Here is a 15,446-nt window from a genome sequence, read left to right on the forward strand (position 1 = left end):
GACCTCTGTTGTGTCCTCTGAGAAGTAGCACTGCCTATTAGGTTCCCCAGGCAGGATGGAGAACGTGAGGCTCTACCCCAAGATTCCTTAGCTTTGGAAAACCAGCTGCCCCCAGTGGAATAGTTTCCATTCTGCATAACCGAGGAGTGTGTGGGTCTGGCTAACCGCGAGGAGGGGCTGAGGAGCCAGCAGACAGATCAAGTTGCTGTGGCAGTGACTTTTTAGCTAGGGCCTGAGGGCTCAGTTGAGAAAGGATAACAGGAGTTCTCCTATCTGAGATTGTGTACTTCTTGACTGGGCAGATCAGAAGGAGTGGCCTCAGCCAAGGTCTGGGGACCAGGTTACCTGCAGAGATTACTTGATGTCAGGTGTGTGGCCAACAGTGTGGCAGAAGGTAGAGCTGGGGGCTTTACTGGCATTGGGGACATAGCCAATTTCCTTTGCCTTCTCAAGATCAAATGGAGGAAGCCTCCAGGGTGAAGAGGCCTCAGGAGTAGAGTTGTATTTGGAAAAAGCCATTTCTTTGTTTGAGTGATGCTGGCCTTGTAGGACCCCTCCTTCATCTGACTTCCCTGGTGTGAATTGCAGAGTTCAGCTGGAGACATCTGGTGAATACATTTCTTTTTCCTCCTAGCTGCTCGGGGACTTGGCTCATAACTGCTCAGCAAGTCATTTCTGGTTATAGAGTCATCAGTGATCACAGAAGCATGTTCTCTAGACATGGTTCTGAGCCTGTGAGAGCTGGCTTTTCCCTGGCAGCTCACCCCCAAAGTAATAGCTTCAATTAGAAACAGAAAGCCAGACCTAAGCAATTACAGACACGTAAGTCAAGGAGCACCCACTTTTCTGATGCCTTTTTTCATAAAGTACCCCCAAAACTTTCCCATATGTCTAACAGGGCAACTCAGGCCTAGAGATTTGTATTGTACCTACGTGCTCCTGTGCACAGGGTCACATAGGGAGGGAGGTGAGGAGTAATGGGGAGCTGCACTGTCGAGGATGTGCGGTGGCAGAACCAGAGCTGGAGGCATAGAGGCCAGGGAGGTATCTGCTGTCTTCCACCCCTTCCTATTCTTGACTGCTTTGGTGTGCAGATGCCTGCTTGATGTGTTTACCTCGACTCCATCAAGGTTGGGGAGGGGGCTGCCTCTCCTTCCAGCCAAGTGTCCTTGACTGTTCCTGTGAATTCCTTTCTGCCTCAGGATAGAGTTTTTCCACCCAGAACCTTTCACAGTTGATTTGGGCTTATTCTAGGCTATCTGTTTCAAGTTATAATCTCTAAACCCAAGCTCTGGAGAGGAGGATGGGAGGGAGGCCGGTGAGGAAAACAGTCTTAAGCTTCATCTCCCCAGATTGGCAGTGAAGCCAGGCTTGGCCTTGGTCTGTGGGGACTGCAGTGAGATCTGGCCATCGATCTGTTCCGTTTCCTCCCCTGTGCTACTCCAGCCAGTAACAGGGTTGGGGAAAAGTGTGGGGGTTTGGAGGGGCAGCTGTGCTTACCATGTCTAGACCTTTTTTAATTTTAGCTCTTGGACCTTTGATCAAACTCTCTGATTTTTTGGTTTTCTTTTGATGGGGTCACAGTTTGGTGGGGGAGTTAGGAGAGCTGTGCTGAAACAATGAGATAAACAAACAGTGACGTGGAGAGCAGTGGGCTGGGCTCTCCGGCCTCCTTGCTGTCTGGGCGGGCTGGGTGGAGGAGGACTCCCGCCCTGCATACTGGCCAGCTGGCTTGTGTTAAAGTGCTGGCTGAAAATAACTCTCATTGTCTGGGAGCTGCTACTGCGGCCAGGCTGGCTGTGGCCACCAACGGGCCAAGGCAGTAGGAGCTGGTACCTCCCACCTCCATGGGCTATTGCCCTTTGGGAGGCAGAGCCCAGCTGGCCAGAGCTGAGCCTATTGCCCACTAGTAGAGACACGTGGAGGGCAGGCTGGTCCATTCTGTCCTTTTGGCAGCTGGTGATGGGCCTTTGTTTCTTGTGTTGCCTGCTTTGCCATTGGCTTGGGGGGCAGATTGGTTGGTTTGTGAGGGGGATCCTAGTAGGAACACAGGGTGGGAACAGAGAGCTACAGCTCCTTCTACAGCAGTCTCCTGGACTCCCAAACTGTGCCTTCTCATCACTTTTCATCTCTGCTTCTTTGTGCAGTGGGCTGATCTATGGATGCCAGGGAGGACTTGGTGGCAGCTACATCCAGGAGCTCAGCAGCATGTGGAGAAGCATGCCCAGGATAGTGTGTCACTTCATCTGTAGGGCAGTTCTAGATTTAGCTCCCCAGGGCTCCCCATCTCCATGGGCTGAGCATGGAGGCTGGAGCTACCAGCCATAGGAAACTTGGTGGGAGATGGTTCTCAGATGGGAAACATTAATAAAACCACCAATTCACTTTTATGTATTTGCTCAAAATAAACAGCCCCTGCTTGCCTTCCCTAAAGCCTCCACAATCCCTTTTCCAGGAACGTTTCAGACATCTCACTCCCTGTCTGTCAGAGGAGCTATGCCATTTTTGTCTCTGTTCCTAAGATTTATCATGATCAACTGAGACCAGCAGAAACAGTTGGGAATTTTTGGTGGTTCCTATTTCTGTTTGTTGGGTTTTCCCCAGGCCTGACCCAAGAAGACTGGCAGAGTAGGGGCAAGTCCCAGAGCAGGGCCCACAGCTTTGAAAGAAACTCCAAACCCCATCAGCATTTCCCTTCCCTTGCAGTGGGAAGGAAACAAGGAGGGGCTAATTGGGCTGGTGGTGCAGAGTAGGAAAGGGGAGGGAACCTCTGTGACCAGAGCCACCTCCCTCCTCCTTGGCTTCACTGGAGCTGACAGGTCAGGTGGGGAGTAAGGAAATGTTGCTGGATGGACTGGGTCCTTGCTCACATGGAACCCACTGAGCAGGGTCATCTGCCTGGCCTCAAACTGGCAGTAAACCAGAGCAGCCTTGCTGGAGAAGCATCAGATCCATGCCTTTCGGCTTCTTCCCTTTACAGGTTTTTATTATTATGCTTCTTGCTGGTTCCCTCTGATTTAGAAATCAGTCCCAGAGTGCTTTCAGTTTGAGTTTATCTTCCCTTCTCTCATCTCCTATTGTGATGGATTTGGCTGTGACTTGTCTCCCTTAACTCCCTCCCTAGGGTCTCTGTCCTGCCCCTGCCCAAGGACAGTGGTATTTAAATTGCCTCCTACTTTTGGAGGAAACCAGAGAAGGAATCAAAGAAGGGGTAAGGATTGTTCTGAGTGTTGAGAAGCAGTTGCTGAAGGAGGGATGGAGGCGGAGATAGGGAGACAACCCAGGAGCAAGGGATCAGGTCCCTGGGATGTCAGAACAGTACGGAGGATTTTCAGGAGAAAGAGAAAGGAACTGTGTTGAACACCCACAGCATTCCAGACACACGCAGACAAAATATTTATCATTTAATCCTCATAAAACCCTGTGAAGTAGTGAGATTTTCTCCAATTTATGGATAAGTTCACCAAGATTTGGTAACTGTGAAGAACCCAAAGTTGATCTTAGGCCTAAGATCTCCAGCTCCACCCACATTCAGTGCCCTCTCCTCTCCAAGACACCTGCTGCCTCCTTTCTGTTCAGCAAGGGCCTCAATGAGGAGTTAGCAGGAATTTAGCTCAGTTTCTGCCTTCAGTGAGCCTACTGAAGAAAAACAGTTTCTGCCTTCTATGCAGCCACTGAAGAAAAATCTCAAGGAAACAAACCTTTGAGACTGGAACCATGTCAGGTTTGCTCCCTGGCTGTCCCCGGAACTCAGGAAGTTGTCCTTCCTAAGGGCAGAGTGGCTTCCTCAGACAATTGGAGCCCTGCCGGACTCACACACATTATCAGGTGGAGGCAGAAGCCCTGACACCCTTGTCTGTGAGGAAGAGAACTGTCCCAGCCACGTCCTGGTCTTGCGCCCTTGGCAGGTGCCTCCCACCTGCAGTCAGTGACCCCGTACAGTGAGAATGCTGGAAGCTGGGGGAATTCCCCTTCCCCATCTTCTTCCTCATCACACTTCAGCCCAGAGGAAATAGAGGAAGCTGAGACCACTGTCCAGAAAGTACTACCCAAAGCTCTAGACAGGAGGATGTGGGCCTGTGGTCAGAGCTGCTTCATGCTTCTGCCACCTGTTTCCATACTCTGGGGATTCACCTTCCCTGGGGATTTAAAGTTTTACCAGGTCCCTGATGTGCTTCTTCCATGTTCTTAGGCCAGGGTTCCCAAAGGGGATGACTTTGCTCAGTCTTTGAAGCCCAGAGGGGACCAAGCATTTCCTCACCAGTTTAGCTGGTGGGGAAATGTGAGGCCACAGCAGCTGACAGTGGTTGGCTTAGGGAGGAAGTTGGTGTAGACAGGATGTAAAGTCTGCCCCAGTAGCAACAGGCAGCCCCCTCTCCCCTCCCCGCAGCTTTCTTCCAGGGGAGACAACAGAAAACTATTTTCATGGCATAGACTTGGGAGAAATGTTCAGATGACATTGATGTGCTCAGGATGTGCACAGAGCCAGGACCAGTCCTGAGGACTGTTTCTGCTCAATTCTGTCTTGGGGTCAGCTGGCAGCATCCTGGCCCAGGATAGGCTGAGGACCTACTCTGGGCCTGCCTTTGACTTTTGGGTCCCTGTTCTGTTCAGGCCTCCTGCTCCCATCCTGTTATCCACACAGACAAGCCAAGATTGGCCCTTAGCAAAGTGGTTCTAGAGAGAACCACTGGGGAGGATTTGGTTAGCCCCTCTCCAGCAGAAGTTCAGAGAGATTCATGCGTTAGCAGAAACCACGGGGAGGGCCAGCCTGTGGCTCACTCGGGAGAGTGTGGTGCTGATAACAGCAAGGCCACGGGTTCGGATCCCGTATAGGGATGGCTGGTTAGCTCACTGGGTGGGCGTGGTGCTGACAACACCAAGTCAAGGGTTAAGATCCCCTTACTGGTCATCTTAAAAAAAAAAAACAAACCATGGAGAGAGGTGTGATGTGGTGGTCTCCTCCCCTTTTCTTCTCTCACTTGCTCCACTTCTGTAGTCCTGAATTCTTCCATTGAACCAGAGACCTCAGCCCTACTTTTTTGAGCCATAATGACCCTATTTCCAGCCAGTAGCTGGACCCAAAGCTCAGAACTGGGACCTCTTAATCATAGGTTTACCATCAACTTACTCTACACTAGGTGCATGTCAGGATAAGAATAGACAGTCCTTTAGGGGCTAGGTGAGCATACAGCTGGTTTAATAGTATTGTGAGATAAGTACATATTAAATACATAAGTATGACAGAAATAAATGATGTTTAAGGATTTTCTTTTGGTTCCTTAGAAAATGGAGGATCCCCTCCCAAGATTCTTTTGCTTATTCTGGAATAATGTAGGGCCTATGTGACTCCTTAGGTACCTTGGGCGCACACAATCCATGTCCCCAGGGATGAGGATGTCAAGGAGTGGGCAGAGGTAAACCAAGTGGTCATGCTTGGTTACCAGGGAGTTAGAGCTGAACTCAGGACACTAGGTAAAGGAGAGAGACAAGAGGAAGGCTCTTCAGATGGCTGACAGTGTACTGGTGCGAGACTGGGTTTGTGGGAAGCCATGTGGGTTATCAGGCAGCTGTGATGCTTCAGGTGGTTGATCATATTTGATTCAAGAGTATGGGGGGGAGGGCAGGTGTAGTGATCTGATTAAAGCATCAGGCTACCTTCAGAGGCAAAGTCTGTGGCCTGGAACGGGGGCAGGTGGACTGATTAGAAGAGAGGCTTGGCTGAAGAGGGATTAAGGAGGGGAAGGTAGCCTCCTGGCGTGGGTGGGGCTGTCCACAGATGCCTTAGGCTTCGTTCCCTCACACTTTATTCATTCAGCAAATAGTAGTGAACAAAATAAAATGATTCCTGCGCTGTCCTTAAATATCTTGCATTAGAGGGATTCAACAAGGCATCAGGACACTTTGCTGTGTCTTTATTAATTGGGAGGTATGTCATGTAATTTGCTACTAATAAGTAGAGTTCTGAGCTTTAGTAAATTTTTTCTTTAAAAAATCTGAGCAGTTATATTTATGCTAATATCCTTCTCATCCACTTGTAGGATGATATAGGGAAGAAGGGTAGAGTTGCAGCATCTACACAGGCTGGGGGTGGGTCAGGATTCGCCCATGGGAGTGCATGGTGCAGGAAAGTCACCGGTCCCTCAGGTCATGGGGGAAAGGCAGATTGAAAGTTGCTGTTTTTTGGGCCGGCCCGTGGCTCACTCGGGAGAGTGCGGTGCTGATAACACCAAGGCCCTGGGTTCGGGTCCCATATACGGATGGCCCGTTTGCTCACTGGCTGAGCGTGGTGCTGACAACACCAAGTCGAGGGTTAAGATCCCCTTACCGGTCATCTTTTAAAAAAAAAAAAAAAGAAAGTTGCTGTTTTAAACTGGTAGCTTTCAAATTTTTTGACTTTTATGTTAAGAAGTACATTTTACAGCATGACTTCTGTGTGATTTCATGTATATCCACATGTATATACATGAAATATAAAAGAAACAAAAGCTTCAGGAAACATTTATACTTCCTAATTGCAATGAATTCTGGTATCTTCTATCCTACTGTATTTTAATGCTCATATGCATTTAACATAAAGTTAAACTTGACTCATTAAATTGATTCCATGACCCGTGGTTTGGGAAACATTTCTGAACCAAACTCAACTAAATATGAAGGGGAGGAAGGAGGACTATTTCGCCTTTCCAAGCCTTCCAAATCAATGACAGAGTATCAGGGTGAAGTGAGAGGACCCAGGAGGGGGATAGGTTTGGGTAGTCTAGCCTTTCTCTCCTCCAGGTTGGGGGAAATCTCAGCCCTGTTGACTCAGGTTCTCTCCTCAGAGCTCCATGAACCTCCCTCCTGACAAGGCCCGGCTTCTGCGGCAGTATGACAATGAGAAGAAGTGGGATCTGATCTGTGACCAGGTATGGGATATGGGGAGAGGCAGGGAGGTGGAGAGTTGTGTCTTGGGCTGAACAAGGCATTGACTCCAGCTCTGGATCCTTTGAGGAATCCTGGCCTGGGCTTGGCCTCCATTTGTGCTCACTTTCTGTTCTAAGATGACTCTCACAACAGAGACAAGAGCTGGTAGGCCAAGTTCCCCTCTAGTGCCTTCAAAGGACTGTCTTGATTTCTTCCATTGGGCAGTGGCTTGAAGGTGGTTTATGTAGGTCTTGGGTATAGGGTCAGCTGTGGAGGAGTTTGGAAGTTTTCCCAGCAGAGCCCGTTTCTGCCTTTCCCCAGGATTAGGGCTGTGCCTGTCTGGGTACTCCAAAGGATCCTTTATTTCTCACTCTGCCCCAGACCTGGCAAGTAGCAGGGTGTTTCTCATTATCTATAAGCCTCTAAGAATGAGAATTCCTAATCCCCTAGTCTCCTATTCCCATCTCAGAACAGTCAAAGACTGGAAGCTCTCCCTACATAATAGTGTTTAGAGCTGGACTCTTCCAGTCCAGAGAATAGAGATCATTATTACTTTGCTCAAAATCGAGATCTTCTAATAACCCCAACCTGGCTCTTTCCCCTGCATGCATTTGAAGATCACGAGTCATGAGTCTGTGAACTCAGACAAGCTTCTCTGCAGAGCTGGGAGAGTTGGCTTTCACTTCCTTATCTCTGGTAGGTATGGAAGTAGCTGGTGCAGAGTGTGGGCAGTGTGTTTACCCAGCACTTTGCCATGGAGCTTTGTCATGAACAAATTTGGTATTTCTTTTCAAGCTCTGAACAAAATCATAGCTAATGTTTATTGAGTTCTTATTATGGACCAAGTACTGGACACACACTGAAGTATCTTATTTAATCCCCACGAAACCCTCTGAGGAAGGCACTGTTGCATTTCCTAGATAAAGAACCCAAGGCTCAGTAACTTGCCTGATGCTGGTAAGTGTTGGAGCCAGGGTCGGGCTCAAGCAAGCAGATGCCAAGTCTATGCTCACTATCCTGTCCAACTGCCTCTCAAGTCATGCTGCTTGACCTAAGCTAGGATTGTGCTTCAGAGATCCTAGTCCAACTCCCTTCTTCTCCAACAAAGGCCTGTTTCCCTGTCTTCTGCATTAAAAGGAGGTGGTTAGCACCTGACTGGGGTTTGGAGAACAGTAACCCTTTAGTATTGAGGTTCTTTAATTAATAATCTCTCAGTCTTTTCTAAGTCACATAATTTCAACTCTTTCTCAATTTTTTTTTCTTTCATTTGTTTTTAGGTCCTATTTCCTAACATTATATCATTTTCCTTGACACTTTCCAGCCCCTCCATCTCCCAGCTCTTCAGATATCTTGGTGGTGGATGTCCTTATAAGACCAGAATGCTAAGTGTCTTTTTTTTTTTCTCTTGAGTAAGATGAGGGGGTTGGGCCAAAATAGAGAGGACATGGTCCTGTGCCCTGTATAGAAGAGACCAAGGAATGACCTTGCTGAAAGCAGCCTTCAACATTTGAGGTTGCTTTGGATTGTCGGAGCCTGGAGCCTGGGCAAGGAGCAGAAAGCGTGTTGCAGCCCTGAGCTGTGTTAATGCTGCAAAACCAGTCCAGTCCCAACTGCAGGGTTCAGGGCTGAGAAAACTGGATTCTACAAGGCCAAACTTCCCCCCCGCCCCCACCTTGGCCTTTCCAACCCCTGTCCATCAGTTGGCCAGGCAGGAAACAGCATTTCCCAATCATATCTTTATTTTGGGTACTGTTCATAGCTCTGTAATCCCCACATCTTCTTTAGGGCTCCTAAATAGTTTTGACATAGAGAAACATTTTTGGCTCAGGGAGCACTAATTGGAGGACAAGGCGATGGCAACAGATGGGAAGCACCTGGGGATAAGTCAAGGAAGGGAACCTGGGGTTTGGGTGATGTTAAGGGCCAGGTGACAACTTTAGGATGCTGAGTCTCTCACATTGAATATTATGAGTGCTCTATTTCCTCAGGACACATATGCATGTTTGTACACATATGCATGTTTGCCTTACAGGAACGATTCCAGGTGAAAAATCCTCCTCACACTTACATCCAGAAACTCCAGAGCTTCTTGGACCCCAGTGTAACTCGGAAGGTGAAGTATGAAGCAGGAGGCCCTGCCTTGCTGCCCTTTATAGTTCTGTGGGGTTTGGGAGAAAACTCTTTGACTCTGCTTCTGAGCAATGGGAGTTGGATTTCTGGGTTCTGAGGCCAGGGCCTGGAGTGACTGGCCAGTAATGGAGGGAAAGTCTGTTAACTACCCTCTTGTATCCCCTCCTTTTCCTTTTCTACCCCTGTTGTTTCTACTGTAAAGTTCAACTGGGATCCTCCATCAATGACAGAAAATTCCATGTTTACAGAAGTTCAGGAGGAGAGTACAGGAGTCCACCAAAGTCCTAAGAGAGCTGGAGATTTCACTTCGCACCAACCACATTGGGTGAGTTGGATTTGGCCGTCACAGCCTTTTCACCTGGCCCCAGGCTGTCACTTGGTCACACAGGATGTGGTGTCTTCTGAGGATGGTTTGCCTGTTTATCTTCCCTGCCATAGGGCAGAGTTGCCTCTTGAGTGGCTTCTGGTTCCCCAGAGTTTCATACTGTTCCTTTTCTGGCTTTTTTCCCCCTCAACTCTGCCAGCTGCTGACTGGATGCTTCTGGCAAGCTTGGGGCCTCTCCTGGGGTCCTCAGCCTGTGGCTTTGAGTGGAAGACATTCCCACAGCAGCTGAGACTGGAGTCTGCCTGTGGCCTGGTGTTGGGCCAATCGAGGCCCAGAGAAGGCTGGGAGTCAGGGGAACATGTTCCACTGGGCGGGCAGCTGAGACCTAGTTCCTATTTGGTGACTATTTGGAGTTTTCAGTGCCCAGATTATTTGCTTGTTTTGGAGAAGACAATCTTAGTTCGTGAGAAGAAACTTCTGGAAACACGAGGAAAGAAGATATAATGCAGTGGAGGCCAGGAGTTGAACATCTTCTATGTTCACAGACCCTGGCGCTGCCAACCCATTGACAGAGCCCCTAGGAATTGTGGGAGTCTTTTTTTCCAATCTGAGTGGGGAACCAGGAATTGCTGAGTAGGCAGAGGGCTAATGAGGTATGGTGGAAAAGGCCAATGACCTCAGTTTTATGAAACCGTAAGCAGCAAGGGTATATTTAGTGAAAGTGAGTGAATGTGTGTGTGTGTGTTTGTGTGTGTGTGCGCGCACATGCACAAAAAGCAGTGAGGGACACCTGATGTAGAACTGCAGGCAGGGTACAGACCTGAATGAGGGGCCTGGCACAAATAGTGAGCACTTATGTGAGTGAGAAGTGAAGCCTGGGGTTGGGGTGGAGTTGCTGGGCAGGTTCCAGCCCCAGGTTCCTGGGCTTTCTGAGAGTAGGGTAAAAAGAGCAAAGTGACATCATCAGCCTTTCCTCTCCTGTCATGGCAACGGCCCACTCATCCAGTCCCAAGCCAGGCCTGCCTGGGCTCTTTAGAGGGAAGGTACACCTGTATGTAGGCAGCTGCAACACTAGTCACAAAGGAAATGGCACAGGAGAGAACAGGAAAGGCACAGATCCTGGCCCCGGTAGCTACATTCTGGTGGCCAGAATATGGCTTCCATACGTCATCTGTGAACCAGACATCAAAAGCCAAGCCACTGCGAAAGGTGTGGCCAAGCCTCCTCTTTGGTTGATCCTTCAGGGAAGAAAGAACTGGCAGGAGCTCCTCAGTTACCTTGTGTGTGAGGGCAAGAGTGACACAGATGTCAGCCCTGGACACCACCTACCCCCCTGCATTACTCCACACAGCCTTTTCCTCCCTCTCAGGCCCTTCTGTCTTCCTTATTAAGTCCTGCTGTAGTCAGGATGAGGATGGGGATCTGCTCTTCTTGGGAAAGGACCACAGAGCAGTGTGTGACAATCCATTCTGCCTGCCCTCTCTACCTGTTGTCTGTCCCTCTGGCTGCTGGCCAGGAGCTGGGGGCAGAGGAGCATGGTTGCCAGGCCTGGGGCCTCTTGCCAGTTGGCACACAAGTTAGAGGTCTGGATCTGCTCCTTGGTTCCCAGGGAATAGCTTTGAGTCTGGCATTTTAGGAGCCCCTGGCTTCTGAACTGAGGCTTCTTTTGGTAGGGTTATGTGGGAGGGCTAGGATCCTTCCTGGATTTCTGGGCAGGAAGAGTTTGTCACACTGTAGTGCTGGTGTGTGGATGCTTCAGGGTTGTAAGAGCCCAGGGCAAGATGGAGAGAGGAGGATCCTACTTTGGTCACAGCCTGATCAGCCCCAGGGCCTGCAGAAGCTGGGTGTGCTGGAGCAGCAGATGGGAACTCAGGCTCTGGAGTGCGGCAGGCTGAGAAGTGGGACTCGAGAGCCTCTCCAGCTCCTCCTCTCTCCCCAGTTTGTATTGGTTTCTCTGCCTTGCCTAATCGCCCTTTAACCTCTCCTCAAAGTGACAAGATCCCGAAAATAGCAGTATAGACTCAGACAGGAAATGAGAAGGGGGTGGGGAGCTGGAGAGCAGACAGACAGGAAATGGGAGGCCTGTCGGCCCCCAGAGAGGAAACGAACTTCAGGCAGCTCCGGTGTCAGTCAGCTTCAGCCAGAGCCTGCTGCCAAATCTCAGCCAGTCCTGGTGCGCCAGCTCTAGCCTCTCTCCATAGCTCGGGGTGTGGCCGGCTAACATGGCACTGATTTTCCAGCTGTGGGGAAGAAGCATCCCTGTAAGGCACTTTGGAAACAGCTGGCCTATGAAGACCCCAGATGTTTGGAGGGAGTAGAGCACTCAGGAGAGTAAATTATTTATCCTAAGAGTTTTATGTCTCTCTGTTCTGTGGAATGAATCTGTCATAGCAGTACCCTCGATTCACACTTGACTTTCATTCCAGGGATGTCTCAGCCCAAAAAGACTGACGGCAGAAGGGCAAAAATATCTTAGGACATTGTCCCTAGGGTGCCTAATTGTCTGCCTTCCTGCCTTCCTGGCTTAGTAGACATCAGTACTCAGTCTGACTCCGAGTGGTCATAGACATTCTGGAATTCCTTGAGTTCCTGGTTATTCCCCCAGTCTTTTCAGTTCTGCCAAACTCACCCTGACTAAACAGAACTCCCACACATCCCACTTTGCTCACTACTTCCCAAAAACTCCTTTCCTTGAACTCAATGCAGAGCACTGAGGCCCAATATGCCTCTGTTCCAGAGCTCCCTTTGACCTTTCCCTGCCTATATCTTGACTGAGACTTCAGTCAGGTTGGAGACTTGCTGGTCTCTGTCAAGCACAGCTCTGTACAGGTGAATGTGGTAAATGCTCTTGATACCTCTCCAATTCTTCCAGCAAACATTGAGCAAGGACAAAGTGCCTGGCCTTCTGCTAGACACAAGGGATACAGAAAATGATTAAGCCCTGGCCCTTAAGAAGGAAGTACATGGGTGAAGCACTTTCACGATAAAGTGAGTGGTACTGGAAGGGCCTGTACTTTCCCATCCCTGGCTCCCCTGCCTAGGAGGTCCAGGCTGGTGACATGACCAAGGATGGGTCTGTCATGGGCTTTGATCTTCCGAATTTTCCTAGCCTAGTGCTTGGTTCTGGAGGGATCCAGGAGGGGGTGTGGTTGGGTCAGACAGGTATGACCTGACACTCTCCTCATCCTTGACCCACTTTAGCAGACCCCCTCCACTGTGTTCCCTTTATCTGCAGGTGGGTACGGGAGTTTCTGAATGATGAAAACAAAGGCCTGGATGTGTTGGTGGATTACCTGTCCTTTGCCCAGTGTTCTGTCATGTGAGTACCAGCTGGGGCTAAGGTTGGGGACCAACAGGAGAGGACACAGTCCCACTCTACTTTGATGAGGAAGAGTGATTGCAACAGTGAAGATGGGAATGGGAATCCCAGGACAGGAGAGAGTAGCACAGGCAGTGGTATGTAAGTGGACAGATAAGTCAAGGGGATATCTGGGGATCAGTGAAAAATGCCAGTTGGCTGGAGTAGAAGATGTGTTTTGAGCAGGAATAGAGAGATATGGAAAAAGAGCCTGGAATCAGAACCCAAGTATCCAAGTGCCAGGCTGCGAGAAATCCAAGGAAATGTCCTGGCTTCTGCGAGAGATGCCCTAGTGGGATTCATTTGCAGAGTTGAGTCTTCAAGAAGCAACTTTGAGTCTCCAGATGTGAGAGGTCACTGCTGAAGAACCCAGGGGCAGTGAGCATGACCTTTGACCTGGACAGAACAACGAAACATTCAGGAGACTTTCAAGCAGGCTTGGGGCTTGGAGGCTACCAGAAGAGTTAGTACAGGAAAGACAGCATAACGTAGTGGAAGGAATGAGAGATTTTGAGTCAGACAAAGCTAGATTTGGGTCTCAGTTCTGTCTTTTACTATCTGTGTGATCTCAAACAAGTTTGTGTCCTCTTCCATGAAAGGGGTCCACATTCCAGGACTGTTGTAAGGAATAGATGATAATGTGTGTTAAAGCATAGTAGTGTTTGGAACATACTAGGTCTATACTGTGGTAGCAGCTTTATTGTTAATTTTATTATTATTCAAGGTGGTATACCTAATTACCTAAATATATGGAAAGAGGGATTATAGTGACAATAAATGTGGTGACCGTCACGTCCAGATATATCCCCAAGACATGTCAGCCCTAGGGAGACCAATCTTTCTGCTTTGCCCATGACTTTTTCCAATTTTCCCCACCACTGAAAATCCCCTTAGTCCTGGGACTCAGCCCTAGCCTAGACTTTCACTTTTCTTTCTACTGTCCTTGCCCCCTTGGCCGTTCCCCTTTGTCCAACATGTCTTCAATCTCATCTCCTGAGGGGTTAACTAATACCTCTCCTACATCTGGCCTCTCTGTCACCTTTTCCAGGTCATCCTCTGTTAAAACCAACGTTTGCCCTCTTCCCATTCCCATCCTTGCATAAATCATACCTTGTGATCCTCCTATCTTTTTACTCATATGTGTGAGGGTTTTTTTGTTTGTTTTTGTTCTTTGGCAACTGGCTGGTATAGGAATCTGAACCCGTAACCTTGGTGTTATAAGACTGCAGTCTAACGGAGCTAACTGGCCAGCCCTCCTTCTATCCCTTTAAAAACCACTCTTTTAATAGAAAGAAATGAAAAACATTTGCTGAACTGACTTTTTTTTTTTAATTCAGAGCTTTTATAGTAAAAAGATTGTAGATCATTTTTCCAAATAAGCCTATCTCTCTTATTTGAAAAGCAAATAAATCCCAGCTGCTCTAAACCAAGAATATACTGGAACTTCAATATTATAGTGTCCATGGCAGTACCTTTGATGCATGACAGTACCTTTTAAAAAAAAAAAAAGAAAGAAAGAAAGAAAGACTCGGGACTCGGGGAGGAGGGCGGAGGAGAGAGTATTTTGGGAAGGGTTGAGAGGAAAAGAGTAAGGCCAAATAGAAGTAGAGTGAAGGCATTTATTTGTAAACTGCATGTACCAGTGCTAGGGAATACTATTATTGATGGAGGGAAGCCACCAGCAAGCTGTTTCCCTGTCAGGAAGATTCCTCTGATGTCTACTTTAGAGCCGAATTAAACACCTCCTGATCATCAAGACTCCAAAGCCTGCTCTCGCTTCCTTCGGAACATTCAGGCATCTGTGGATATCACTTCCTATCTCAAAAAGCCTCGGCCACTGTGCCTTTGACCCCAGAGCTGTGCATGTCTGAGCAGAATGATCCTTGGGAAGAAGAGCCTGCAGGGGATGCCCCTTCAGTCCTTAGTGACCTACAGTGGGGAAAAGGATAGGAAAGAGGAGCAGGACTATTTCTCAGAGGGGGTATGTGCCAATGTGGGGATGTGTAGATAGAGAAGGCCCTGTGAGTTTGTGATCTTGGCTGTCCTCCTTGCCCTGGCCACATTCACAAACTGCTAATGGTGGGAGACATCTAGTCCAAGAAGCAGGAAGTAACAAACAAACAAACCATCCTAACTCCTGCAGGGGCTAGACTGCAGGACCCCAGTCCACACTCTCAACCTTCCTCCAGGGAAGCCTCTATATCAGAAAAACCTAGAAACCTCAAGTTGCCAGAACTATAGAATAGTTGGCCACTAAAACCCAGTGCTAAGATGGGGTGGTGGTATTCCTCCTAAACATGAAGGACTATCCCACTCTGGGTTTGCTGTTCAGACCTGCCCAATCCAGAACCAACTGGGCTCCCTTGGGGCACTGAGAGGCCCTGTGGCCACAGCCATTTGCCAACTAGCAAGACCTGCAGTTGGCCCATTCCCCACCATTCTCTCTGGGGGGCAAATTCTTTGAGATGTCCCATCTAAGTCTAGGAGTGCAGAAAGACTGCCAGCTCCCAATGGAGAGGCCACTCTTCCTGGTGTCACCTGGCTGGTGGGGAACAGAGGAGTTGACCTTGGCAGCCTCCCACCTCCTCCAATCTCTCTCTCAGTAGCTGCCTGTGCCTACTCTGCCCCTGTCCTGTGTTGGTGGCTCTCCCCACAATGGTCGAGTCTCTGCTGCCCAATTGTGCTTTCCCTTCTTGCTGCCCTTGCTTTGTGTTGCCCTAGAGGCCT

The 15,446-nt window shown here is 48.9% G+C and overlaps 1 protein-coding gene across 1 annotated transcript in view; it reads left to right on the forward strand.

Annotated features, from left to right (window-relative positions):
* The window catches only part of FMNL3 (formin like 3), a 47,927-nt gene that overhangs the window by 19,716 nt on the left and 12,765 nt on the right, over nucleotides 1-15,446 (forward strand). The window contains exons 2-5 of the mRNA XM_063074608.1: nucleotides 6,825-6,908; nucleotides 8,939-9,019; nucleotides 9,285-9,361; nucleotides 12,597-12,680. Coding sequence (XP_062930678.1) covers nucleotides 6,831-6,908; nucleotides 8,939-9,019; nucleotides 9,285-9,361; nucleotides 12,597-12,680 — 320 coding nt within the window. The 5' untranslated portion in view covers nucleotides 6,825-6,830. The remainder of the gene's footprint in view (nucleotides 1-6,824; nucleotides 6,909-8,938; nucleotides 9,020-9,284; nucleotides 9,362-12,596; nucleotides 12,681-15,446) is intronic.

The sequence above is a fragment of the Cynocephalus volans genome, chromosome 12 (genome assembly GCF_027409185.1).
Source record: "Cynocephalus volans isolate mCynVol1 chromosome 12, mCynVol1.pri, whole genome shotgun sequence".
In the NCBI taxonomy this organism is placed as follows: Eukaryota; Metazoa; Chordata; class Mammalia; order Dermoptera; family Cynocephalidae; genus Cynocephalus; species Cynocephalus volans.